Source organism: Gorilla gorilla, chromosome 7 (assembly GCF_029281585.2).
Source record: "Gorilla gorilla gorilla isolate KB3781 chromosome 7, NHGRI_mGorGor1-v2.1_pri, whole genome shotgun sequence".
Taxonomy (NCBI): domain Eukaryota; kingdom Metazoa; phylum Chordata; class Mammalia; order Primates; family Hominidae; genus Gorilla; species Gorilla gorilla.
This window is the reverse complement of record NC_073231.2, coordinates 13,156,098-13,182,781: the sequence shown is the minus strand read 5'-3', so window position 1 is coordinate 13,182,781 and position 26,684 is coordinate 13,156,098. Positions and strand designations below refer to the sequence as shown.

The following is a 26,684-nucleotide window of genomic DNA, read 5'->3' as shown; positions in this document are numbered from 1 at the left end:
AAAGATTACCAGCTATAACGACAAGCATTACATTATAATAAATGGGTAATTTCTCCAAATAGACATAACAATCCTTAATGTATATGTACCTAACAACAAAGTATCAAACTACATGCAGTGAACTGATAGATGTCCAGGAGAAATAGATGAATCCAGGATTATTGTTGAAGACTTCAACATTCTCTCTCCGTAATGGACAGACTCAGCAGCCAGAAAATCAGTAAGGACATAGCTGAACTCAATAGCACCTTCAATCAACTAGCTATACTTAGCATCTATCTATTACTTCACCTAAAAACAGAAGAATACACATTTTTCTCAAGTTCACATGGAACATTCACCAAGATAGACTACATTCTGGGCCATAAAATACACTTAAACAAATTTAGGAGAAGAGAAGCCATGCAATGTATGCTCTCAGACTACAATGAAGTAAAACTAGAAACCAATAACAGAAGGATAGCTGGAAAATCCCCCAAACACTTGGATATTAAACACCATGCTTCTAAATAACACATGGGTCAAAAAAATAAATCTCAAGAAAAATTTTAAAATATTTTGTACTAAGCAAAAACGAAAATGCAACTTATCCAGGTTCATGAAAAGTACAGAAAACAGTACATAGAGGGAAATTTATAATATTAAATGTGTACTTTAGAAAAGAAGAAATAACTAAAGTCAATAGTGTAAGCCTACACCTTAGGAAACGAGAAAAGGAGGAGTGAATTAAACTCAAAGTAAGCAAAATAAAATAAAATAATAAAAACATCATAAGTCAATAAAATTAAACACAAAATATCAATAGAAAAAAATCATTGAAACAAAAAGCTGATTCTTTGAAAAGATCAATAAAATTGCTAAATTTCTACCCAGGCTAACTAAGAAAGAGGGAGAGAAGATACAAATTGCTCATATCAGAAATAAAAGAAGAAATAGCTATTGACTCCATAGACATTAAAACATAATAAAAAATTATAAACAACTCTATGTCCCCAAATGTGATAACCTAGATAAGCTGAACCAATAGATACAGAGAAAGCATTTGACAAAATTCAGTACCCATTCATGATAACAAATCTCAGGAAACAAGAAACAGAAGAACACTCACAATTTGACAAAGAACATCTACAAAAATGATACAGCTAACATTACACTTAATGGCGAAAACCTAGATGCCTTCCTGTCAATATCAGAAACAAGGCAAGGGTAATCCTTTTCACTACTATTTTCAACATTGTGTTAGAACATGGCTAATGCAACAAAACAAGAAAATAAAATAAAACGTATACAGATTGAGAAGTAAAAGATAAAATTGTCTTTGTTCATAAATGACATGATTGCCTATGTAGAAAATCCCAAAGAATCGACAAAAAAACCTCTTGTAACTCACAAGCAATTATAGCAAGATTGCAAGATACAAGGTTAATATACAAAATTCCATTGTATTCCCATATGCAGCAATAAACAATTTGCATTTGATATTAAAAACACAACACTATTTAACATCAGCACTAAAAAACCCACCATAATACTTAATTATAAATCTAACAAAATAAATTATACAAGATTTATATGAGGAAAATTACAACATTGTAATGAAAGAAATTGAAGAAGAACTCAGCAAATGGAGAGCTATTCTCATTTCATGGATACGAATATAATATTATTAAGATGTCAGTTTCTTCCAACTTGTTTTTTAGATTCACTGCAATCTCAATCAAAATCTTAGTAAGTTATTTTGTGGATATTGACAAACTAATTCTAAAGTTTATTTGAAGAGGCAAGAGATCTAGAATAGCCAACAAAATATTGAAGAAGAACAAAGTGAAGGCCTGATACTATCCAACTTTAAGACTTACTAACTTCATAGCTATAGTAATCAGGACAGTGTGGTATTGGTGAAAGAATAGACACATGTATCAGTGGAATAGAATAGGAAACCCAGAAACAGACCTATGGAAATATAGTCAACTGATCTTTGACAAAGAAGTAAAGACAATTTAATGGAGAAAGAAGAGATTTTTCAATAATTCTAAAACAGGTGAACCTCCTCATGCAAAACAAACAATCAAAAAATGAATCCAGACACAGACACTTATACCCTTCACAAAAATTAACACAAAACGTATCATAGATCTAAATGTAAAACACAAGCATGGTGAAATTCTGTCTCTACAAAAAATTAGCTGGATGTGGTGGCTTGCGCTTGTAGTCCCAGCTACTTGGAGGCTGAGGTGGGAGGATCGCTTGAGTCTGGCAGGCGGAGGTTACAGTGAGCTAAGATCCACCTAAATGTAAAACACAAAATTATAAAACTTGTAGAAGATAACATAGGAGACAATCTAGATGACTTTGGGTTTGGCAATGACATTTTAGCTACAACACCAAAAGCATGATCCATAAATGAACAAATTGATAAGCTGGGCTTCGTTAAAATTAAAAACTTCTGTTCTGAGAAAAACAGCATCAAGAGCACGAGAAGACAAACCACAGACTGGGAGGAAATATTTGCAAAAGACATGGCTGATAAAGGACTGTTATCCAAAATAAACAAAGAATTCTTAAAACTCAACTCTTAAAATCCAATAAGAAAATAAACTACCGATTTTAAAATGGTCAAAAGCCATCTCACCAAAGAAGATACATAGATGGCAGGTAAGCATGTGAAAGGCATTGTTTCGTTTTCCACATACATATCCTATTCATGTCGTGTTAGCTGTAAACCTAAGTATTTAATTTTTTTATTGTGGCAAAATACACAAAATTTATCATTTTAACAATTTAAAAATGTACAGTTCAGTGGCATCAAGTACAATCATACTGTTGTGCAACCATCACCACCATCTACCTCCAGAACTCTTTCATCTTCTCAAACTGAAACTCTGCACCCACTGAATAATTCTTCAATTCTCTGTCCTCCCAGGCCCTGGCAACTACCATTCTTTCTGCCTCTATGAATTTGACCACTCTAGGGAATATATATAGGTGGAGTCATACAGGATTTGTCTTTTTTTATTGGTTTATTTATTTAACATAGTGTCTTCAAGACTCATTCTTGTGTGACTTGTCAGAATATCCTTCCTTTTGAAGGCTGAATAAAATTCTATTGTATGTATATGCCACACTGTTAATTTATTCATCAGTCCATAAACGCATACGTTGCTTCCTCCTTTTGGCGACTGTGAAAAATGTTGCTATGGAACATAGGCGTACAAATATCTATTCAAGGCCCTGCATTCACTTCTTTTGTGCATATACCTAAAAGTGGAATCATATGGTAATTAATTTGGGAGGAACTGTCATACTGTTTTTCATAGTGGCTGCACCATGTTACATTCCCACCAGTAATACACAACGGTTCCAATTTGTCCACATCCTTGGCAACACTTTTATTGATAGTAGCCATTCTAGTAGGTGTGAAATGGTACTTTTGATTTGCATTTAATGACTAGTGATGTAGAACATCTTTTCACATGCTTATTGGACATTTGTGTATCTTCTCTAGAGAAATGTCTATTAAAGTACTTTGCCCATTTTTAAATCATTTTTTGTTGTTGTCGTTGAGGTGTAGGAGTTCTTTATACATTCTCAATATCAATCCCTTATTGGATATATGATTTACAAATAGTTCCCCCCATCCCAGGGGTTGTCTTTTCTCTCTGTTGATAATGCCCTTTGATACACAAAGGTTCTTAATTTTAACTAGCTGGGTGTGATGGCATGTGCCTGCAGTCCCAGCTACTCCAGAGGCTGAGGTGAGAGAACTGCTTGAGCTCAGGAAGTTGAGATTGTGCCACTGCACTCCAGTCTGGGCAACAGAGCGAGAACTTGTCTCAAAAAAAAAAAATCCTTAATTTTGACAACTCCAGCTTATTATGTATTTTCTCTTTTTTTGCCTGTGCTTTTGGTGTCCTGTCCAATAAAACATCGCCAGAGCTGATGTCATAAATTTCCCCCGTGTTTTCTTCTAAGAGTATTGTAGTTTTAGCTCTTACATTTAGATCTTTCATCCATTTTGAGTTAACTTTTGTATACGGTGTAAAGCAATGGTCCAAATTTATTTTTTTTGCATGTGGATATCCAGTGGTTTTAGTTCATTTTTTTGTTGCTATAAAAGAATACCATATGTTGGGTACTTTTAAAGAAAATAAATTTATTCCTTACAGTTCTAGAGGCTGGGAAATCCAAGAGCATGGCACTGGCATCTGGTGAGGGTTATCTTATGGCAGAAAGGCAGAGGGCAAAAGCAAGCACAAGACAGATCACAAGATCAAGTTAAGCTTACTTTTATAAGAATCTGCTCTCATAAGAATTAATTCATTCTTGAGGGCTCCACCCTCACAACCCAACCACCTCTTAAAGGTCCTACCTTTTAATATTGTTACATTGGCAATTACAATCTCAACAAATAAACTTCTGGGGGCACATTTAAAGCATAGCACCAGTTTTCCCAACATTTGTTGAAAAGACTGTCCTTTCTCCATAGAACCATCTTGGCACCCTTGTTGAAAATCATTTGACCATAAATGTAAGGATTTCTTTATGGACTATTCCTATTCCATTGGGCTCTATGTCTCTCTTCAAGCCATCTCCACATTGTTTTGATCACCATAGCTTGTAGTACATTTTGAAAAGAATGTGTAAGACCTCTAATTTTGTTCTCCTTTTTCAAGATTGTTTTAACTATTCAAGGACTGTTGACGTCCCATAAAAATTTCAGCATGGATTTTTCTATCTCTATAAAAAACTGACATTGGGATTTTGATAGGGACTGCATTGAATCTGTAGATTGCTTTGGGTAGTAGTGACATCTTAACAATATCGTCTTCCAGGCCATGAATGTGGGATGTCTTTCCATGCATTTGTGTGTTTAATTTTTTCCAGTAACATTTTGTAGATTCCATTGTGCAAGTCTTTCATCTACATGGTTAAGTTTATTCCTAAGTATTTTACCCCTTTGATGCTACTGTAAAGGGAAATTTTTTAAATTTCTTCTCCAGGTTGTTGCTTGTTAGTGAATAGAAATGCAACTGATTTTTGCATGTCGATTTTGAGTCCCACAACTTTGCTGAATTCTTAGTTGCAGAAGATTTCTTACTGTGTGTGTGTGTGTTTAATCGTTAGGGGTTTCTACACTATAAGGTCATGTCACCTGTGAATAGAGATAGCTTTATATCTTCCTTTCCTATTTGAATGCCTTTTATTCCCCCAGTTCTTGCCTAATTGCTCTGGGTACAACTTATAGTACTATGTTGAATAGAAGAGGTGAGCGTGGTCATCCTTGTCTTGCTCCTGATTTTAGAGAAAAAGCTTTTAGCCTCTTACCACTGAGTATGATGTTGGCTATGGGGCTTATATAAATATTTGGCTTTTAGTATATTAAGGTAGTTTCCTTTTATTCCCAGTTAATTGTTTTTAAATCAACAATGTTGATTTGTATCAGGTGCTCTTTCTGCATCAGTTGAGATGATTACATTTTTCTCCTTCTTTTTTTTTTTTTTTTTTGAGACGGAGTCTCTCTCGCTCTGTCGCCCAGGCTGGAGTGCAGTGGCGTGATCTCGGCTCACTGCAAGCTCCGCCTCCCGGGTTCACACCATTCTCCTGCCTCAGCCTCCTGAGCAGCTGGGACTACAGGCGCCCACCACTACACCCGGCTAAATTTTTGTATTTTTAGTAGAGACGGGGTTTCACCGTGTTAGCCAGGATGGTCTTGATCTCCTGACCTCGTGATCTGCCCACCTCGGCCTCCCAAAGTGCTGGGATTACAGGCGTGAGCCACCGCACCCGGCCTCCTTAATTGTTTTAATGTGTGAATTACCTTGATTTTTACATGTTGAACATTCTTTGTATTTCAGGAATAAATCATACCTGATCATGGTGTAGAATCCTTGTAATAGCCTGTTGAATTCAGTCTGCTAGTATTTTTTTATTTTTTAGAGATGAGGTCTCACTATGTTGTTGCCCAAGCTGGGGTATGGTGGCTATTCACAGGTGTGATCATCACACACTACAGTGTCAAATTCCTAGACTCAAGGAATCCTCCCATCTCAGACTCTCAAGTAGCTAGGGACTACAGACATGTGACATCATACCCAGCAGTATTTTAAATTCTGGTGAATTTTGCTAGTTGAGCATTTTAAAATCTATATTCAAAAGGGATGCAATTGTGTAGTTTTTTGTGTTCTAATCTGGCTTGGGTATCAGGCAACGCCAAACTCATAGAATGAATTTGGAAGCGTTTCCCCCTTTTCAACCTTCTGAGGAGTTTAAAAAGAATTGGTGTTAATTCTTCTTTAAATACCTTGCAGAATTCATCTGTGAAGCCATCTGATCCCAGGCTTTATTGGGAGGTGTTTGGTTATGAAATCAATTTCCTTACTAGTTGTAGCTCTATTCAAATTTCCTATTTCTTCATATTCAGTATTGGTAGGCTGTGTATTTCTAGGAATTGGGCCTTTTCATCTTGGTTATTCATTTTCTTGCCATACATTTGTTCATACTATTCTCTTATAAACCTTTTTTATTTCTGTAAAATTGGTGGAACGTCCCTGCTTTCATTTCTGATTTGTGTTTTCTCTTTTTCCTTAGTCAATCTACCTAAAGGTTTGTCAATTTTATTGACCTTTTCTAAGAATCAACACCTGGTTTTGTTGATTTTATCTATTGTTTTTCTATTCTCTATTTTATTTGTATCTGTTCCAGTCTTTTTTATTTTCTTCTTTCTTCTTATTTTGGGTTTTGTTTGCTCTCCTTTTTCTAGATCTGTAAGGCGTAGAATTAGGTTGCTGATCTGAGACCTTTCTTCTTTTTTAGTGTAAGCATTTATACCATCAATTTCCCTCTTAATACTATTTTTACTGTGTAAGTTTTTGTTGTTGTATTTTCATCTTTATTTGTCTTAAGATCTTTCATAGTTTCCCTTGTGTTCCTTCTTTGACCCAACAGTCATTTAAGAATGTGTTGTTTAATTTCCCCAAATTTGTGAATTTTTCAGTTTTCCTTTTGCAGTTGTTGCCTAGTTTCACTCCACTGTGTTCAGAAAAAATACTTTGTATAATTTCAACCTTTAAAATTCCTTAAGGCTTGTTATGTGGCTTAAAATACGGTCTTTCCTGGAGAATGTTCCATATATACTTGAGGAAAATCTGTTTGCTGTTGTTGGATGGAGTGATCTGTATATGTCTTTCATGTCTAATTGGTCTATACTGTTGTTCAAGTCATCTGTTTCCTTATTGATCTTCTGTCTGGTTATTCTATACATTATTGAAAGTGGGTACTGAATTTTCCTACTATTATTGCAGGGCTATTTCTCCATTCAATTCTGTCAATGTTTGCTTCATATATATTTGGAGGTCTAATGTTTGTGTACGAACATTAGAACTTCCTATGTTCTAACTGAACATAATCTAATAACATAATCCAAAAACATAATTTAACCTTTTATGTTTTTGCTATCTTTTTAGTGAACTGACCCTTTTATTATTTAATGTCCTTATTTGTCTCATGTAACAGTGTCTTGACTTAAGGTCTATTGTATTTAAAATTATAGCCAACTTTTCCCCTCTTTTGGCTATTTGCATGGAATATCATTTTCCATCCTTTTACATTCAGTCTCTGTCATGAGATCTAAAGTGTGCCTCTTGAGGACAGCATATAGTTGGATTCTATTTTTTTAAAATCCATTCTGCCATTCTATGTCTTTTGATTAGAGAATTTAATCCATTTACATCTAAAGCAATTTCTGATAAGAAAGCACTACTTTTGCCATTTTGTCGTTTTCTGTATATCTTACAGCTTTCTTGCCCCTCACTTTTCCATTACTGCTTTACTTTGTGTTTAGTTGACTTTTTGTAGTGGCACATATTGATTCCCTTCTCATTTTCTTTTTTTGCATATACAGAGTCTCACTCTTTGCCCAGACTATAGTGCAGTGGTGCAGTCATGTCTCACTGCAGCCTCAACCTCCTGGGCTCAAGCAATCCTCCCACCTCAGCCTCCCAAGTAGCTGGGACTACAGGCATGTACCACTATGCATGAATAATTTTTTTTTTCTACAGACTGATCTTGAACTTTGGGCTCAAGCAATCCTCCTGCCTCAGCCTCCCTAAGTGTTGGAATTACAGGAATGAACTACTGCACCTAGCTTAGATATTTTCTTTGTGGTTATTGTGGACATTAAATATAACATTTAAAGTTATGGCACCTTAAATTGATACCAGCTTGACTTCAGTAACATTAAAAAACTCTACTCCTTTATAGATCCTCCCTCCACTCCCCACTTTGTGTTACTGGTGTTACAACTTATATTTGTATATACTACATATCCTTTTATTTATTTCTTTATTTTTGAGATGGAGTCTCACTCTGTCACCCAGGCTGGAGTGCAGTGGCACGATCTTAGCCTACTGCAACTTGCACCTTCTGGGTTCAAGCAATTCTCTTGTCTCAGCTTCCTGAGTAGCTGGGATTACAGGTGCACACCACCATGCTCAGCTAATTGCTGTATTTTTAGTAGAGATGGGGTTTCACCACATTGGACAGGCTGGTCTCAAACTCCTGACCTCAGGTGATCCACCTGCCTCGCCCTTCCAAAGTGCTGGGATTACAGGTGTGAGCCACTGTGGCCAGTCTATATCCATTATTATAGATTTGTATTTATTTTAATAAATTTGCCTTACAACTCCTGTAGAAAATAAAAAGAATTAAAAACCAAAATTAAAATAATTTAAACTTTTTTATATTTTTCCATGTATTACCCTTATACTTTATATTTCATATGTCTTCAAGTTACTGTCTAGCATCCTTATATTTCAACTTGTAGGACTCCCTTTAGTGTTCATTGTAGGGTAGGTCTACTGGTAATAAACTCCCTCAGCTTTTGTTTATCAAGAAATGTTTTAATTTCACCTGCATTTTTGAAGGATAGTTTTGCCAGAGATTAAATTCTTAGTTGATAAGTTCCCCCCACCACTTCATAACTTAAAATATATAATCCCACTGCCTTTTGGCTTGTAAGGTTTTTTTCGCTAAGAAATCCACAGGTAGTCTTATTGAGGATACCTTGTACATTATAAGTTATTGCTCTCTTGCTACTTTCAAAATTTGTTGACTTTTAACAGTTTGATTATAATGTATCCTGGTGTGGGTCTCTTTGGGTTTATCCTACTTGAAAATCTTTGAGCTTCTTGGATTTGTATCTCCATGTATTACCTTAAAATTGGGAAGTTTTCAGCCATTATTTCTTCAAATAATCTATCCCCTTCTCTCTTCTCCATTTTGAATTCCTATAATGTGTATTTTGGTCTACTTCTTCAGGTCCCATAAGTCCCTTAGGCTCATTTTTTGATTTTTTATCATCTTTTTTCTTTCCTTTTTGTTTTCAGACTTGATAATTTCAAATGACTGGTGTTCAAATTCAATGTTTGCTTTCTTTCCCCTCTGTTCTAGGCTACTGCTAAGCCTCTCTGGTGAATTTCTGAATTCCCTTAAGTATTTTTCAGCTCCTGAATTTGTTTAATTCTTTTTTAAATATATAATTTCTATCTCCCTGTTTATATTCTAATTTTGTTTATATATAGTATATATATATATATTCTCTCTATATATAGTGTGTGTGTGTGTGTGTGTGTATATATATATATATATTCTCTCTCTCTCTATATATATATATATACTACCTTGCCTGGCAAGCATTGTGCTTTTTAATTTTTATTTTCACCACTATATATATATTACTATATATAAAAAAACTATATATATATATAGCTATATATATAGTTTTCCTGATTTCCTTTAGTTTTTTGCCCATGCTTTTACTCTTTCAGCACATTTAAGATGGTCATTTAAAGCCTTTTTCTAGTAAGTACTCTGTGTGTTTCCTCAGTGACTATTTCTGGAGGTTTATTTTGTTCCTTTGAATAGACCATGTTTGCCTGTGTCTCTGTATGCCTTGTAATCAGATGGACGTTTGAAGCACACCTCTTCCAATTTTTGAAGACTAGAGTTATTTATTATCAAGCCCCTGAACCTAGAGATAAGCCCAGGGTAAAGGCTTAAGGGCTGCTCAGGTCTTCTGGGCATGCATCCTACCTGGGCCTATGTGTGTGTATTTCCCCATTTCTTCTGGCTGCTTTCAAGTGTCTTAATTTTCCAAAGCGTCCCACCTCAGCTTCTTCTCAGAGCCTTAGATGGCCTATTGTATTCCTCTGCCCATCATCTCTTGCTCACAGTTGTCTTCAGATCTACAGTCCCCCTACAGTTTTCACACATCATGGTACACCCCACTTCCTTCTGATGCTTCCAGCGTAAGCTCCAAACTATGCTACCCTTCCATCTGAGGCAGGAGAGACAGATGCTGGTTTCTTGGACATCCCACAGATAGGCGAGAATTATACAAACAATTTCCACCCTGCTCTTTCTGGCCCAAGGTACAGAGTCAAAAATTGGTCCTGTTCCTCTGGCCTTCACTGCATGGGTGAGGCATGGGCAAGTAAAAACAACACTGAATTTCCTACCATTCTGAGTGTGGCTTTTTCCTGATTGGCATTTGCTTGGTTGCTACAGATCTTTGGTTGGTTTCTAGAGCTCCTATAAAGTGAATTTAGTCAGTCTGTAGTTGTTTATTTGACGTTTTATGGGAGAATAAGGGCCTGGAGCTTCCTGGTCTGCCATTTTGTTGATGTCCTCAGTATTTTAATCTTTTAAAAAGTGACTGTACATGGTATTGTGCTTTTTTTTCTTTTGAGACAGGGTCTCTTTCTGTTGTCTACGTTGGAGTGCAGTGGTGCAATCAGCTCACTGTAACCCCAAATTTCTGGACACAAGTGATGCTCCCACCTCAGCTTCCTGAGCAGCTGGGAGTACAGGTGCATGCCACTTTGCCTGGCTATTTTTAAAACTTTTTTGTAGAGACGGCGTGTTACTATGTTGCTCAGGCTGGTCTCAAACTCATGGCCTCAAAGTGATCCTTCTGCTTTGGCCTCCCAAAGTGCTGGGATTACAGGAGTGAGCTACCTTGCCAGGCAAATACTGTGCTTTTAATTTTTATTTTCAACAGTTCAGTAAAGTATAAAAAATTGTGTGTTGTTCTTGTAACTTGTAAGCATGCTAAATCCATTATTAGTTCAAGGAGGTGGTTTAGGTAGATTTCTAGAGGTTTCTATATAGAACAATCATCTTAAAACTCAGTAATAAGAGAAAAATGCAATGAAATGTGGGCAAAAGATTTGGACACTTGACAAAAGAAGATATAAGAATAGCCAATAAGCATATTTAAAAAGTGTTCAGCATCATTAGCTATCCAGAAGAAAATACAAACCAAAAGCAAAATGAGATACCGCTATGCTTTAGAATGACTAAAACTTCAAAGATTGAGAATATCGAGTGCTGGGGAGGTTGCAGAGCACACATAACTTTCATGAGCTTCTTGCAGGGATGGAAAGTGGTACCTTTTAGAAAACTGTTTGACAGTTTCTAAATTAAACAAACGTTTATCATATGACCCAACCTGTTCACTCCTAGGCATTTTCCAGGGGAAATGAAAGTGGATGCCCAAAGAAGGACTTGTGTTTCAATGTTCGTAGAAGTTTTATGCACAAGAGTCCAAAACCGCAAAAACATCCAAAAGTTCATCAACTGGTAAATAAACTGTTATCTATCCATATAATGGAAGCTAGCTAGCAATAAAAACCATGGACATTGCTGAATCTCAAGAGCATTATGCTAAGTGGGAGTGATTCTATGTATATGAGATTCTAGAAACAATAAAGTTATAATGGTAAAGAGCAGATCAGTGGTTGCAAGGGGCAAGGGCATGTGGGAGAGAGGACTGACTGTAAAGGGGCTTGAGGAAACCTACTGGTGGATGGAAATGTTCTATATCGCAGTAGTTGTGGTCATTACACACCTGCATATGCTTCTCAAAAGTGATCAAATCGCACACTTAATAGTGGTGCATTTTATTGTTTGTAAATTATACTTTAATAAGTCTGATTTTATAAATGCAATCTTGAGCAGTAGCCAGATTCCTATGGCCTGCAGGTGCCCACTTACCACCCTGAAAGGCCCCACTTGCCCAAAAATAGAGAAATAAGAGGAAATAATTTCATTTACTCACTTATTCATTTCATCATTTATTTGTCAAATTTATTTATTAAAAGTATTTCTTACACATGAATTAGGGGACAGACAGTAGCAGGTGTTGGGCTACAGAGCGGGGAAAGCTGCTCCTGTGATAAGGATGTACCCAGCACTCCAGGAGTGCAGAAGAGGGACATCCAGCCCAGACCAGGGTGTCAGGGAAGCGGGTGGCTGCTGAACTAAGCCCTGAATGATGAATACGTTGTGCTTTCCCCCACAACATGTTCACATAATGACCCTAAGGAATAGCTGGGAGGCTCTTGCAGCACAGAAGAGTGGGCACTTTAGAGTCACGCAGGTGTGGGCTCCAGTCCTGACCTGGCTGTTTGCCAGCTGTGTAACCTTGAGAAAATGTCAATCAACCAGAGTCCCATTTTTTTCATACCCAGAATCAGAGTAATCGTAATTACCTATACATTGCTCTGAAAACAAATTAGAAAATATTTCTCTTTTTTTTTTTTTTAAGATGGAGTGTTGCTCTGTCACCAGGCTGGAGTGCAGTGGTGTGATCTCAGCTCACCGCAACCTCCGCCTCCTCGGTTCACATAATTCTCCTGCCTTAGCCTCCTGAGTAGGTGGGATTACAGGCACACACCACCATGCCCAGCTAATTTTTGTATTTTTAGTAGAGATGGGGTTTCACCATGTTGGCCAGGATGGTCTTGATCTCTTGACCTCGTGATCTGCCCGCCTCAGCCTCCCAAAGTGCTGGGATTACAGGTGTGAGCCACTGCACCGGGTCTAGAAAATACTTCTAAAACATCTAGCTCAATAAAGGATTAGTAATGATAACGAGACATACATATCAGGTAGCCTCTTTGGTTACCATAACCTCTTCCCACCATCCTGGTCAAACACTAGGAATGAAAAATGCAGGGACTGGGGTTCCTGAAACTCAGGACTCACATATTGTCACAGTCAGTAGAGTTGCAGCCAAGTGGTCTTTGCTGCCTGGCACCCCTCAGGAACGAGCCAGAAGAAGACCCCAGCCCAGGGAGAGGTCACAAGATGCCACCCACCCCTTTTCTTCTGTCTGCGGTTGTTCTGCATCAAATCATTGCCTTGTTTTGAACCTCTCTGGTGAAATTTCTAAGCTTCCTTTCAGTTCTAAAATCCAAGGTCCATGAAGCAAAACTCAAAACACAAAACACAAAAGTCAAACCCTAGCAAAGGGGTTCAAAGTCATCATTCCTGAACTTCACTGTGAGGATAAAAACGTACTCGGGCACAAGCTTCTTCTAACTCCGAGCTTTCACACCCGCGCATCCACGCACAGGGGTTTTGCTGCCCTTGGACACCAAATGAGCATTCCTTGGCTTGAAAACCCTCTTAAGGCTGACAGCGCCCTTTTGAATTTGGATACATAAAATTGTGACTATCCAAGGAGGCACATGGCTTTGTTTTTCCAACTTTAGTGACACAGTTAGCTAAATGGTGAGCTCCTGAGGGCTGGGACCATGTCTTTTCACACCTGTATTCCCAGCCCCTAGCACAGAGCCTTCACCACTGAAGCTTGTGGAACGAATGGCTGAATGAACACATCTGATGGTGTTTTCCCGCAGCATTTTCTATATCTCTCCTCTAACTCATGAATTACACTGCAGTTGGCACAAAGGTATACTACATGCCAAAATGGACTAAATAACATGCAGAAGAAATTCAATTATTAAAAACAAAAATCAAACATAGATAGTCCCCATCACATCTTTAGGATGAAAAGGGGTTAGTCCTTGGGTGGGGAGGGGGGGAAAGCCTGGGGTGATGGAGGTCACACCCTTCTGCCACCCCTTTATGAACTGGTGAGCCTGGCCAAGGTACTTACTGACTCTGAGTCTGTCTCTCCACCTACAAAATGAGGAGCGTAAGAATGTGGCTCTTACGGGGCTGTGCTGAGCACGACTGCTTGTTTCAGGGATGAATGCTGGGAAGGGTCCCCTGATTTGGAAGACCTACTGGCTCATGCGTCCCGAATACACTCCGATTGTCCCTCTTCCAGTTCAGTTAACATCAGTTGTTCATTGCAGATTGCAAGGGCCTTGCCCATTGCAGAATGATTTTGTAATCCCTCCAGGCTAAATTGCAATTAACTTGCTCTATTGGGGCTGCCTAGGAGTCCTGGGCAAGGGCAGGACCTGAAGCCTGTCACCTGAGCAGTCTGAGTCACTGTGCCCACACCTCAGTCCTGCCCCAGGGCCTGCACAGGTTACCACCTCCAGTGGCAAGCCCTGAACCTTCCTGGGACTCTGCTGTCTCCAGGATGACCTGGACACACCTTCCTGTGGCACATCCTGGAGCCTGTTGGTCCTGGGTGACAGTCACCGGAGCAGGTAAAAAGTGGCTCAGGAGCCTTAGGAATGGCTCTGCAGAGGACGGCGCCTGCTGGTGCCAGTCCCTCATCGGAGAGAGGATGGAAGCTACCCTCCTGACCAGGACTGGGTTCCCTAGTATCACGTGAGGAGCACTTGGCATTTATGAAAAAGACTTTCTTTTTTCTGAAGCAGGGTCTTGCTCTGTCACCCAGGCTGGAGTGCAATGGCACAAACATGGCTCACTGCAGTCTCGACCTCCTGGGCTCAAGTGATCCTCCCACCTCAGCCTCCCAAGTAGCTGAGACCACAGGCGTGTGCCACCATGCCTAGCTAATTTTTATTTTTTGTAACAGATGGGGTCTCACCACATTGCCCAGGTTAGAGGTCACACTTTATTGCCCAGGCCACTCTTGAACTCCTGGCCTCAAGCTATCCTACTGCCTTGGTCTCCCAAAGTGCTGATGATATAGTTTGGTTCTGTGTCCCCACTCAAATCTCATCTTGTAACTCTCACAATTCCCACATGTTGTGGGGGGGCCAAGCGGGAGGTGATTGAATCATGGGGTCGGGTCTTTCTTGTGCTGTTCTTGTGATGGTGAACGGACCTCACAAGATCTGATGGTTTTAAAAAGGGGAGTTCCCCTGCACAAGCTCTCTTTTTGCCTGCTGCCATCCATGTCAGACAGGACTTGCTCCTCCTTGTCTTCCACCATGATTGTGAGGCTTCCCCAACCACATGGAACTGTAAGTCCAATTAAATTTCTCTAGTAAATTTCCCAGTCTCGGATATGTCTTCATCAGCAGCGTGAAAATGAATACAGCTGGGATTACAGATATGAGCTGATGTGTCCAACATTGACTTTATTTTCTTAGAACCACTTTAGGTTCACAGCAAAATTAAAAGGTACAGAGAATGCCCATGTACCACCTCTCCTACACTCAGGCACAGCCTCCTCCACTACCAACACCCCCACCAGAGTGGTACATTTGTGACAATGGATCAAGCTACATCGCCACATTATCATCCCCACAGCCAGTTACGTTACGGTTCACATGCACATTCTATGGGTTTGGACAGATATAAGACGCCATGTGTCCAGCGTTCTAGGATCATAATTTCCTTGCCCTAAAAATCCTCCGCAGCACTTCCTTTTCATTTTCTCCTCTTGTATGTGCGGAGGGAGAGAAGAAAAATGCATTGCACACCTGCTGTCAGGTATTTTGCTGAGCCACATTTCATTTAATCCTACAACCACCCTTTGGTCAAGGAAGACTTGAAAACAAGGCCCTGGGAATGAGTCCGCTGAGATCCCAGTGGCCAGGGGACAGTTACAAGGAAGACCTAGGGAGACATGCAGACGAATTCAGAATCAAGCTTTCAAGCTAGGTGGGTGATGAGGTCTCATCTACTGAATGCAGCGCTGGGAGTCAAGGGAACCACAAGTGCGGGGGGCAGGGTGTAGCCACAGGAGAGCATCCCTGTTCAGACACCTTCGTCCTGGGATATACCTGAGGCCTTCAGAACACGGGTTCTTGCCTGGGTGTGGTCTGCTCATTTGTATTCATTTAAGAATCCTGTTAGCTGAGCATGGTGATATGGACCTGTAGTCCTAGCTACTCAGGCGTCTGAGGCAGGAGGATCACTTCAGCCCAGGTCAAGGCTGCAGTGAGCTTTCATTGTGCCACTGTACTCCATCCTGGGTGACAAAGCAAGACCCTGTCTCTACTTTAAAAAGAGGAGAGAGAGAAAGAGGGGGATAGAGATAGAGAGAGAGAGAGCGAGCGAGCGAGCAAGCTGTACCTTCCTTGTGCCTGGCACTGTCCTGGTGCTATAGGAATACAAACATGAAGGTTCCCTTCAGAGGTCCTAGGGTTGAATGGGGAAAGTGACATACCCCAAAACACAAGTAGACTTTGATAAGCACAGAGAACGCTGTGAAAATTCAGAAAATGGAGAGATTGCTTCTGCGGGCCGGATCAGGACAGGCTGGAGAAGTGGAAGACACCCGTGGCGGGTCTTGAAGCCAGTGGGTGGAGAAGGGAAGCCTGGTCGGAGCCACAGATATGCACTAGGGGCGGGACTGCGGGCAGGAGGCAGAGCCGGGAGTGCAGGTCCGGGGGAGCGGCATTACCGAGGGAACGATGGGAGGTGCAGTGCAGCACTGTCCAGATAGGGGTCAGACAGAGGGGTGTCGAGCGGGGAGCTTCCTGAAGGTGAGAACCTACCTAGTGTACAGTGGTGGCAGACACTTGATTAGGTTGGACTGCTGATAACGCCTCTTGATGTTGGGGTGAGACTGAACGAGAGCATGGGGTGCCCATAATAATAATGGGGGACAGGAGGCAGCCTGGAGAGGATGGGTTCCACTTAGACCCACTGAATGTGATAGGCCCTCTGGACGGTCGGCTGGAGACGCAGGACGAAAGCTTGAGACTGGTGGGGACAGAGATGCTGACCTGAGAATCACACAGAAAGCAGCAAAAACGCCGGCCATGCAGATGTATACAGAAAATGGATAGTGACAGGACAGAACCCACGGCTCAGAAACACTCAAGGGTGTCCCATCTTCCCACACTTAGCTGACCGCAGAAGGAGGAAGAGCCAAGGAGTATTCAGAAAAGGCGGAGGCTTAGGAGTTGCATGGAGTCGACATAGTTGGAGAAGGAGACTAAACGGTCTGAGATGCAGTTACTCACCGGGGCAGCGACGCACCTCACAAAGGTGAAGATGAGGGTGCTTCCTTCCGTCAAGGTGCTGGGGTCACTCTAGATTGCTCAAGACCTTGATTCTCTAAGGTTTGAAGGCCGGAGTCGGAGTTTGCCTTCAGCAGTTTTCCATGTAACAAACGTGTGTTGATACCTGTTTTTGTTCCATCCAGGTTCAAGGGGCATCCCCAGTTAGTGGGTGGAGGCTACCTGGAGGCCACCTCTCCTCTCCCATCTCTGTGCACCCCATCTGCACACTCAGTAGATCCTCTGGAGAGAGGAGAGGAGGGAGGAAGCTGGGCTTTATCTTCAGACTGACCTGTTAAGAGCCATTCCACGTAGGCAAAACACATTTCTAATGCATTCTATGTGGAGGAAGGCACATACTATAATTTGGCGAATTTATCACAGAGTTAGAAATGTTGTTAAGTGTAGACAGTTCCTCCTCAGGTTCAAGTCAAATGAGCTGGCAAAGAGCTTCTCACAGCTCATCCATGAATGCCAAAGGGGAGAGGACACTTGCTAGCCACGGTGGAGGAGGCTGCGTCCCGGGCATAAATGTACTGAGATGAATCCAGGACACGGCGGTACCTTCTAAATGACACACATTTGTAGAACTTGAAAGTGGGTAGGCTCTGTAATGCGTCAGTCACTCCGCTGTCAACTGGCCTGGAGCCCAGAGTCGGTGTTCAATAAATGTTTTCAGAACAAATAACTGCTTTCAGCACCCACGCACCTTTTTCTAAGGAAACTCAACACAGAACATACAAACAGAAAATTTCAGCTATAACTGATTACAAAATTCTCCCCCCTAGCTAAAGACTTCACTGCTGCTTTCCTTAAAAGTTCACTGCTAATGCCTGCACAACAGGCAGCTGAGGTGGGAGGAAGTGCGCCTCACGCACCCTGCACCAGCCCCCGACCCACTCGTCCACAGCAGGCGAGGCCCGGCCCCACCCACCCTTCTTTACCTGCCATCTTTGTCTGGCTTATTCCTCCCTTTTACTGGTTCCATGAAGGCTTTGTGTATGTCATTGCAGTATATTCAGTATTTCCTAAATAGATCGGACACTTTTATGCAAGGAGTTTAGTCATCGACTTTACTAGGACACGGTACTAATTTGCTCATTAACAACCAAGCACTATAAAATCACACACCGAGCACCCGACCTGACCTCCTGCCCTGCCTGCCGGCACAACAGGCTCCGAAACGCAGCAGCTGCAGAACCAGCGAGATAAACAGGGCGGTGACGAGGAGGTTCTTACTCCAATCAACGTACAGCTGCTGCCTGCTGATCCAAGGGCTGAGATCACTCAGACAGACTGTGCCGAAAGCCTTCTCTGATGCTGTTTCTTAATAAACAGGTCTCAGCGTGTGCCTGCCAGTCAGTGAACAGGTGGAGGAGGGAGGCAGAGGGATGACCTCCGCTAGGAAAGAGATGCTCACTGGGATTTCATCTCTCAAAAGCATCAGTATTTTCTACAAGTTGAAAACATTCTTTTTCAGACTTGCAAACAGGGTTTAAGAAACCAACTCACCCAATTTCCCACCCACCTCTTGACCAAGTTGGAAAAGAAAATCCACTGAGAATGTCTAATGTGCAGCATAACTCAAAAGTATTTTCTATAGCTCATCCGAATCATAACTCAAATTAATTGTGAAACTGCAGTTTGCCTGCTGCTTTCAAATCCATTCCCAGTTAAGAGTAACAATGAAGAGCATCTGCAATAGGGAGGCTTGCAGGTGGAACGGGCTGTGGCAAGGATGGAGGAAAAGGGGCGCGGGTTTGTGACTACGGTAGACAGCGGGCTGGGGCATCGCGGGGCCTCTAGGAACAGCATCAGTCTAGTTATAAAAAGGCTGAGAGCCGGGTGCAGTGGCTCACGCCTGTAATCCCAGCACTTTGGGAGGCTGAGGCGGGCAGGTCATCTGAGGTCAGGAGTTTGAGACCAGCTTGGCCAACGTGGCGAAACCCTGTCTCTATTAAAAATACAAAAATTAGCTGGGCGTGGTGGTGCACATGTGTAGTCCCAGATACTTGGGAGGCTGAGGCAGGAGAATCACTTGAACCTGGGAGGTGGAGGTTGCAGTGAGCCAAGATCGCACCACTTCACTCCAGCCTGGGTGACAGGGCGAGACTCCATCTCAAAAAAAAACATAATAATAATAATAAATAAATAAAATAAAAGGCTGCGAGGCGCTTCCGTAAAAGGGGAATGATGATAATGGTTACCTCCTGGGTTGTTTGAGGACTAAATGAGTTGGCTTATTTGAAGTATTTGGAATAAGGCCAGGCATCCAAGACCTCATACAATAATAATAATCATCCATTAAAATTAACAGAAAAGGAGAGAAGGTTGCTGCAGGACAACACAGAAGAGTCTCTTCAGTGGACAAATATTTTCTTGGGAGCCTACTTTTCCTCTTTAAACGGAAAGAACCAAGGAAAGCACTGAATAATACTAAAATTAAAGTATTTTTACCCGGTGAAATAATTCAAAGAAAAACAGGGATCATATGCTACTCATTTTTAAAGTATCAAGCATAAAATGCAGAGTATTTGTCTTGTTGTTCTAATTTCCACTTAGATCCAGAAAACCAAGTGGACTGAAAAACAGACACAGAAAAATGAAAGCTGAGGGTATCTAGAGAAAAGAGAGTCTCCACCTCCTTTGGAACAAATCTGCTCTTTGCTGAGCATGTGACTCATTCTCCGGCTGCCCACTCAATTATTACAATAATTCAGGAGGGGCCAGGAGCAGTGGCTCACACCTGTAATCCCAGGACTTTGGGAGCCTGAGGTGGGCAGATCACTTTGAGCTCAGGAGTTTGAGACCAGCCTAGGCAACATGGCAGAACCCCATCTCTACTAAGAATACAAAAATTAGCCAGGTGTGGTGGCCCATGCCTGTAATCCCAGCTACTCAGGAGGCTGAGGCAGGAGAATCACTTGAATCCAGAAGGCGGAGGTTGCAGTGAGCTGAGGTCACACCACTGCACTCCCTCCTGGGTGATAGAACGAAACTCCCTCTCCTAAAAACAAAAACAAAAACAAAAACAAACAAAAAAAACAAACAAAATATTCAGGAGGCCTTTCTCCAGCCTATGAAAACAGTCATCACCACATTCTACATTCTCTCAGTAAAAGTTGCATGTGGGCCAGGTGTAGTGGCTCACACCTGTAATCCCAGCACTTAGGGAAGCCAAGGCGGGAGGATCACTTGAGGCCAGGAGTTCAATACCAGCCTGGGCACATAGCAAGACCGTGTCTCTAGAAAAAATAAAAACATTAGCCAGGTGTGGTGGCACATGCCTGCAGTCCCAGCTGCTGGGGAGGCTGAGACAGGACAACTGCTTGAGCCCAGGAGTTCGAAGCTGCAGTGAGCTTTGACCAGGCCTCTGCATTCCAGCCTGGGCAACAGAAAGAGACCCTATCTCTGAAAAAAAAAAAAGAAGAAAAACCAACAGTTGCATGTGAACAATCTTCCAGTCTAGCTGCCTTGGAATTCCTAACTCCAGGAACTACCAGCTCCCTTCTGCACCTCCCTCCTCTGGTCTTCCCACCCAGCCCCTGCACCCATGTCTGGCCTAAATGCATTCCACCTGCCTCCTAAATGCGCCTGCACACATTTTGGTATATTCTCCCGGCTCTCATTTTTACTGGTAAAGGAAGTTAAAACAAAAGGCCAAAAAAAACAACCAATCAGCATCTATTTATTTTTGAAAGTTAGCTCCCCTTAGGTTCCATGCATTCCACTTCTTTCTGGATCTCTGTTTCACAGGCAAGATGGGACAGGCAGAGAGAACCTGGGCATGTGCCCTCTGTGGAGAAAGTGACTTCAGAAACCGCTGAGGCTCTATTAGCCTGGGATTCTAAACTCGGGGGGACATGAAAAACTCAGAGACGAGTCATCAGGCTCTATATTCATAAGACTCTTCTCTCTCTCTGTGTGTGTGTGTGTGTGTGTGTGTGTGTGTGTGTGTGTGTGTGTCTTTTCAAACAAATAGCACTGCGCAGCATCCTTAGAGACTACACCCAAATGTCCTTCATGTATTTTCTCTACATTTCAAGAATCTCGGGACCATACTTCCTATCTAATGTGTGACCTTGAGAGTTAAAATCAAGGGGAAAAGGTCACCGAATTGGCGGCAAGTTTGAGTTCCTGTCACCGGCCACAATCTCTATATCAAATGGAGGACAACACACCGCCTGGGCCTCAGCCAGGTTTGCCTGAAGCAGGGCCAGGCAGCCTCAAGGCCTCCATGGTAGGCTGGGGACATGGGGACGTGGGGAAAGGGGGTGCAGGGAAACTGGGAACTAGGAGGGGAGCGTGAGAAAGAGGGAATAAACACGTACGCGGATGAAGAGGAATAGCAGGAGGAGATGAAGGCGGCGCAGAGGGCAGAACGGCAGACACAGGGCTGGGAAGGTGGCAGGGCCAGACTCCAGAACCTCAGCTGAGCGTTTTCTTCTCCTGTGTCCCAGGGATGGTGTGAAGTGTCTACAGGCATCCGAGTGAACCCACAGGGAGAGTTCGGCTGGCACACAGGGAGACGGGCCAAGGCGCGGAGGGTGAGGGCGGCACAAGCATGGTGCTGTGACACCACTGCTGGGAGCAGGGCTGAAAGGTGACTTTTGCTCTAAGGACTTTCATAAGGCAGTCCCAATCCAAAGACTGACTTTAATTTCACGGCCTTAGCCTCTCAGTTTCTTAAGCTTTCTGAGGACCTCCTGATCGTGACAAATAAGTCACTATTTACAGCCATGTAACAGATAAATCAGTATTAGGTGATTTGTTCTGAAGGACCCCCAAAAGGAAACACATGACAGTACCCACACTTGGCACAGGAACGGCAAGAGTCCTCCTGTGAGAGCGGAGAGATGACATTGGCCCTGAGTCTGTCCACTGCTGAAGCTTGGCAGAGGCGGGGGAAGCACTCAGAACAGTCGGCTGCCACTGCTTAGTGCAGGGGAGGGCGTTAACGCGTTTCCCCATCAAAACCAAAACACAACAAAAAACCTCTCTGATTTGGGAATGTAATCATATAATTTCTACTTGGCAAAATGTTGGTTGGCTATAGAACAAAAAGAACAATCTGAATCCAAGCTATTGCCTCTTAATCCTTTAATTAGGCTGAGTCTTTCAGAAGAAAGCACCATTCATTGTTATTGAAGGGAACTGAGAGCAAACGGAGATAGTGACACACACACACACACACACAGATGCGCGCATGCACACACACGTGTGCACACTTACATGAATGCATGTATTTGTAATGATTATAATTAAACTCTCCTGCTGAAGGGCTCAGAGTTTACAAAAAAATTTATTTGTGTCTGAGAGCCACGATTTAGAACATTAAAAAGGTCCTCCTGGGAATGTAACTTGGGGGAAATGTGGCGAGAGGGCAGGACTCGGCAGCCCACGGGCATGCCACAAGATGCGCCCAGGCGCTCTGGGGTGAACTCTGCTGTGAATTCAGGCCAGAGGTGTCTGCCCTCGCAGTGCCATGACAGCTGAGTGGTCGGAAGGCCCCGGATGGGAAGGATTCATTTGGAATCTTTCTTCTTCTTCTTCTTCTTCTTTTTCACTAGTGTTTCTTCTAGTGTAGCGTCCTCTGCTATCTCTACTGGTTTTTGCAGCTTTTTCTTCCCTCTCCTCTTTTTGGGCTTCAGGGTGAAGTCCCGGCCCTCAGGCGGCTGCACATGGTCCCCTGCATCCTGAGCAGAGGCCTTGGAACTCTGGTCCCAGCAGGGGCCTCTGAGCTGCTCTTCTGCTGGCGTGCTCTTCTTCTTGGCCACTCGCTCCTGGGCCTCGGCCCTCTCGGGCTTTCCCTCCATGTGCCTCTTGGCCTTAGGCTGGAGGTAACTTTCCACATCTTTACCTGTGGCCTCTTTATTTCTTTTCTTCTCCCTTTTACGTTCCACCTGCGTCTCGGAAATGTCAGACCCTGGAACTGGAACCTGGGGCTTGTTTTTCAGTGCTGCCATCCGCTTGGCAAAGTACTCCTGGATGGTGAAGGCGCTGGTTGTTGTGGTTTCATTCTCATCTGGAGTGGAGGGACTGGCATCGCCCTATGGTGGGCAGAAGAGTTAAAAGGCAGGTAAGCATCAACTGTTCATCCCTCACCGCACCCAGGAGGCACCCACACCCGGCGCTCACACCCGGCACCCACACCCGGCGCCCACACCCAGCACCCACACCCGGCGCTCACACCCGGCACTCACACCCGGCGCTCACACCCGGCGCTCACACCCGGCGCTCACACCCGGCGCCCACACCCAGCACTTAGGAGACAAGGCTGAGTGACATGCTCCCTTTGGGCTCTCTCCCTTCTGGTTGGCCTGAACTGCAGGCCCGGAGCAAGGCGGCCACACACTCCGGCTGGGTACTAGGTGGGGTGGTAGATGACAGGCAGAAGCTAATGTCAGAAGGGAACAGGCAAGCCGCCTCGAAGGAATTCTGAGTAAACGTCTCCCTAGAAACAAGTGTTGTGGTGACTAAGCTCCCAGAATCTCCCATCAGAAACAGGGACACTGGTGTTCCAGAGCTTGGTGATTTTGTTAGACACCGATTTCACCTTCATTATGGGTTACATGGGCCTCTGTGTTGATCTAGACACTTAGACGCCACCTGGATAGGTTAACCTTCCATGAGGACAGGAGCCGCATTCCACCCCGGAACCTGGCTTGCCGGGGGCACCCTTTCTCCCCAAAAGGTGGAGCGTGGCCGCTCTGGCAGCTGCTCCTGAAGGGAGGGCAGAGTGGAGACTCCGTGTGTCTCAGCCTCCTCCCTGAACGAACGGGCCAGCTTGGGGGCTTCTTTCCCTCAGCTGGGGGTGGGGAGTAGGGAAATGCCCCCTCCTTCCCTAACAAAAACTGGATACTCGGGACTGTGTTTGGGCTGTTTTTAAATGTGAGTTACTCACACATAACAGCTGGGATTAGGATTTTAATTTTAAATGAGTATATCGCATTGTCAGGTAATATCTGCTATAAGAAAAAATGTGAAAAATGTATATATCTAAAAGTACATTTTGCTGTAAAGCTTGAGAAGCGAGAGAAAATTCCTAAGGAGAGAGGCTGGGATAAAGAATGAAATGCTGGAATCGCCATTTGGGTTGAGGCTGGCAGTAAGGTGAGGAGGCGTGCCTGTGAGGCAGGAAGTGCCTTCGGGTTGAAGACTATAAGGAATATGCTCGAAGTCAAATCAATGTCTGCAGCAACTCTGCCCACAGAGACTCTGGAAATAAGTCATTAAGCAATCATGCTAAACTTAGGTTTTCATAGTCACCCAACTTCTTCCTTCATACTCATTTATCTCACAAGAAGAGGCTGGGTGTTCTACGCTTTCATGATGGGAGGGTGGGAAACGGCTCCTGAATAAAGAAATCTCCAAATCAGGATTCTCCTAATGATCCTAAACTTGGCTGGCAAGGTTCTGCTTGTGCAGGTAACTGAATTACAAACCATCTATAAACAGACCCTGTATAGTCTCGACACAGTGGTCCTCAAAAGCCACCTCAGTGGAATCCAAGATAACATCCCAGTTGCAGTTCCAGCAGAATCGATATTATGATGTATCAATGGACAATTGGGCCTTCAGTGGCAAGTGCCTCAGACAGCTTTCACCAAGGGGTACATTAAAAAAAAATCATGTGGTCAATTCTGGAATTTCAAAATGGGCAGAACATGAAGAATAAATCAACTGAGTTTTGGGAAGAAGTTTTAATTTTATCTATTACTATTCAATTTGTGCTGGAATTCCATAGGGTGATTTTGAGAAAAATAAAAAAATATCTGCCCCAGGAGATTTGTCTTTTTGTTCTTCAAATGTTGAAAAAGAGCTGAAATGCTGCACAGCAGAGTGAAGGATCTTCTCAAGGCCCTCCCGGCACGAGCCAATCCCAGGCTCATGAACAAGAAAGATCCTGCCTCCCACAGACGGGCACCCTCACAGCCACAGAGACAGGCTCGGTGACCAGGCACCCTCACAGCCACAGAGACAGGCTCGGTGACCAGGCATCCTCACAGCCACACAGAGACAGGCTCGGTGACCAGGCACCCTCACAGCCACAAAGAGACAGGCTCGGTGACCAGGCACCCTCACAGCCACACAGAGACAGGCTCGGTGACCAGGCACCCTCACAGCCACACAGAGACAGGCTCGGTGACCAGGCACCCTCACAGCCACACAGAGACAGGCTCGGTGACCAGGCACCCTCACAGCCACACAGAGACAGACTCGGTGACGACGGCACCCTCACAGCCACACAGAGACAGGCTCGGTGACCAGGCACCCTCACAGCCACACAGAGACAGACTCGGTGACGACGGCTGGCTCGTTTATGCAACAGAAGTCTCACTGACAGTTGCACAGCACTACAGGAGCCTGCAGTCTGTGGGCCACTCTTTTGGAATGTATTTTTGAGGCTGGAACTCAGATCTGAGTCGAATCCTATGACTCCTTACCTTGCTTATCTATTTATTACCTTGTGAATTCCTGATTTTAATCACCGGAACTAATTGCTGGTATTAATCACATTTTTTATTATCAGGAAATACAAGACCATTTTTGAGTCACTTGTTGAATTCAGCGGGTCTTCGTAACTCCAGAAAGTAAGTATGCTCATCATCAACTTCTGGGATGTAAGTTTAATAGGCACGGGTCACTGCACAGGCTTGGCAGGGCATGGAGACAGGCTAGAGAGGGGCCAGCACCCAAGTCTTACTTCTTCCCAGCAAAGTGCTGGCCACACAATGACTGGCTAGAGAGAGCTGCTTAATGCGGGGGTAGCCACCCTCCCACATCACAGAAACGTGCCTATTTTACAAGACCATGGACTCAAAGGAAAAATACATTGAAAATCTGACTCCTGCAGGAGCAACGGCCAGGACTCATCTTTTATACACCAAAGTCGGAGACTCAGTTTCACTGCAGAGATTCTAATCCTGCTTCTGCATTCTTGACCATGGCATCACATAAAAATATATACATCTTTTCAAGAAAACTAATGCTTTTACATCTGGTCTCTATCAAAGTAAACAAGTATTGAGAAAACAAGTTACTTTTAAGCATTTTGAAATGACAATAACTTGCAATTTCCCACATTTCCATTAAACACACAATACAACCTCAAAAAATAAAAAAAATTTAAATGCGACGTTCACTGCTTCATAAACGTTGAGAATGTCTGTTTGCTAACTGTGTGCCAAAACCTAATGAAACAAATTTAAGAGTAACTTGAAAACTTCTGGTTCCATATAAAATACTACCAAGAAATATGGTTAATCATCTTGCCAAATGTGATTTAAGCTCAGGGATTCGGGAAATGTCTCTCTCTCTTTTTCAAATTCCAATGCTTGCTGTTCAGCTAAAGGAGGTTTTTGCCGCTAATGGCAAAAACCGTGATTACTTTTGCACCAACCTAATAAAATAAGCAGGACTGGCCTAGTCTGTTCACAGCAAGCCTCACAGTCCTCTCCCTTCTTTCAGCGCTAATGAGTGCATCACATGTGTCAAAAACAT

General features: G+C 42.9%; 1 protein-coding gene across 2 annotated transcripts in view; it reads right to left on the bottom strand.

Moving 5' to 3' along the window:
• Positions 1–22,463: 22,463 nt before the first annotated feature.
• Positions 22,464–26,684, bottom strand: part of PINX1 (PIN2 (TERF1) interacting telomerase inhibitor 1) — a 75,371-nt gene continuing 71,150 nt past the window's right edge. For both annotated transcript variants that reach the window (XM_004046635.4, XM_019032737.4), the window contains one exon: positions 22,464–23,230. In XM_004046635.4, the coding sequence (XP_004046683.1) occupies positions 22,706–23,230 (525 nt within the window). In that variant the 3' untranslated portion in view covers positions 22,464–22,705. The remainder of the gene's footprint in view (positions 23,231–26,684) is intronic.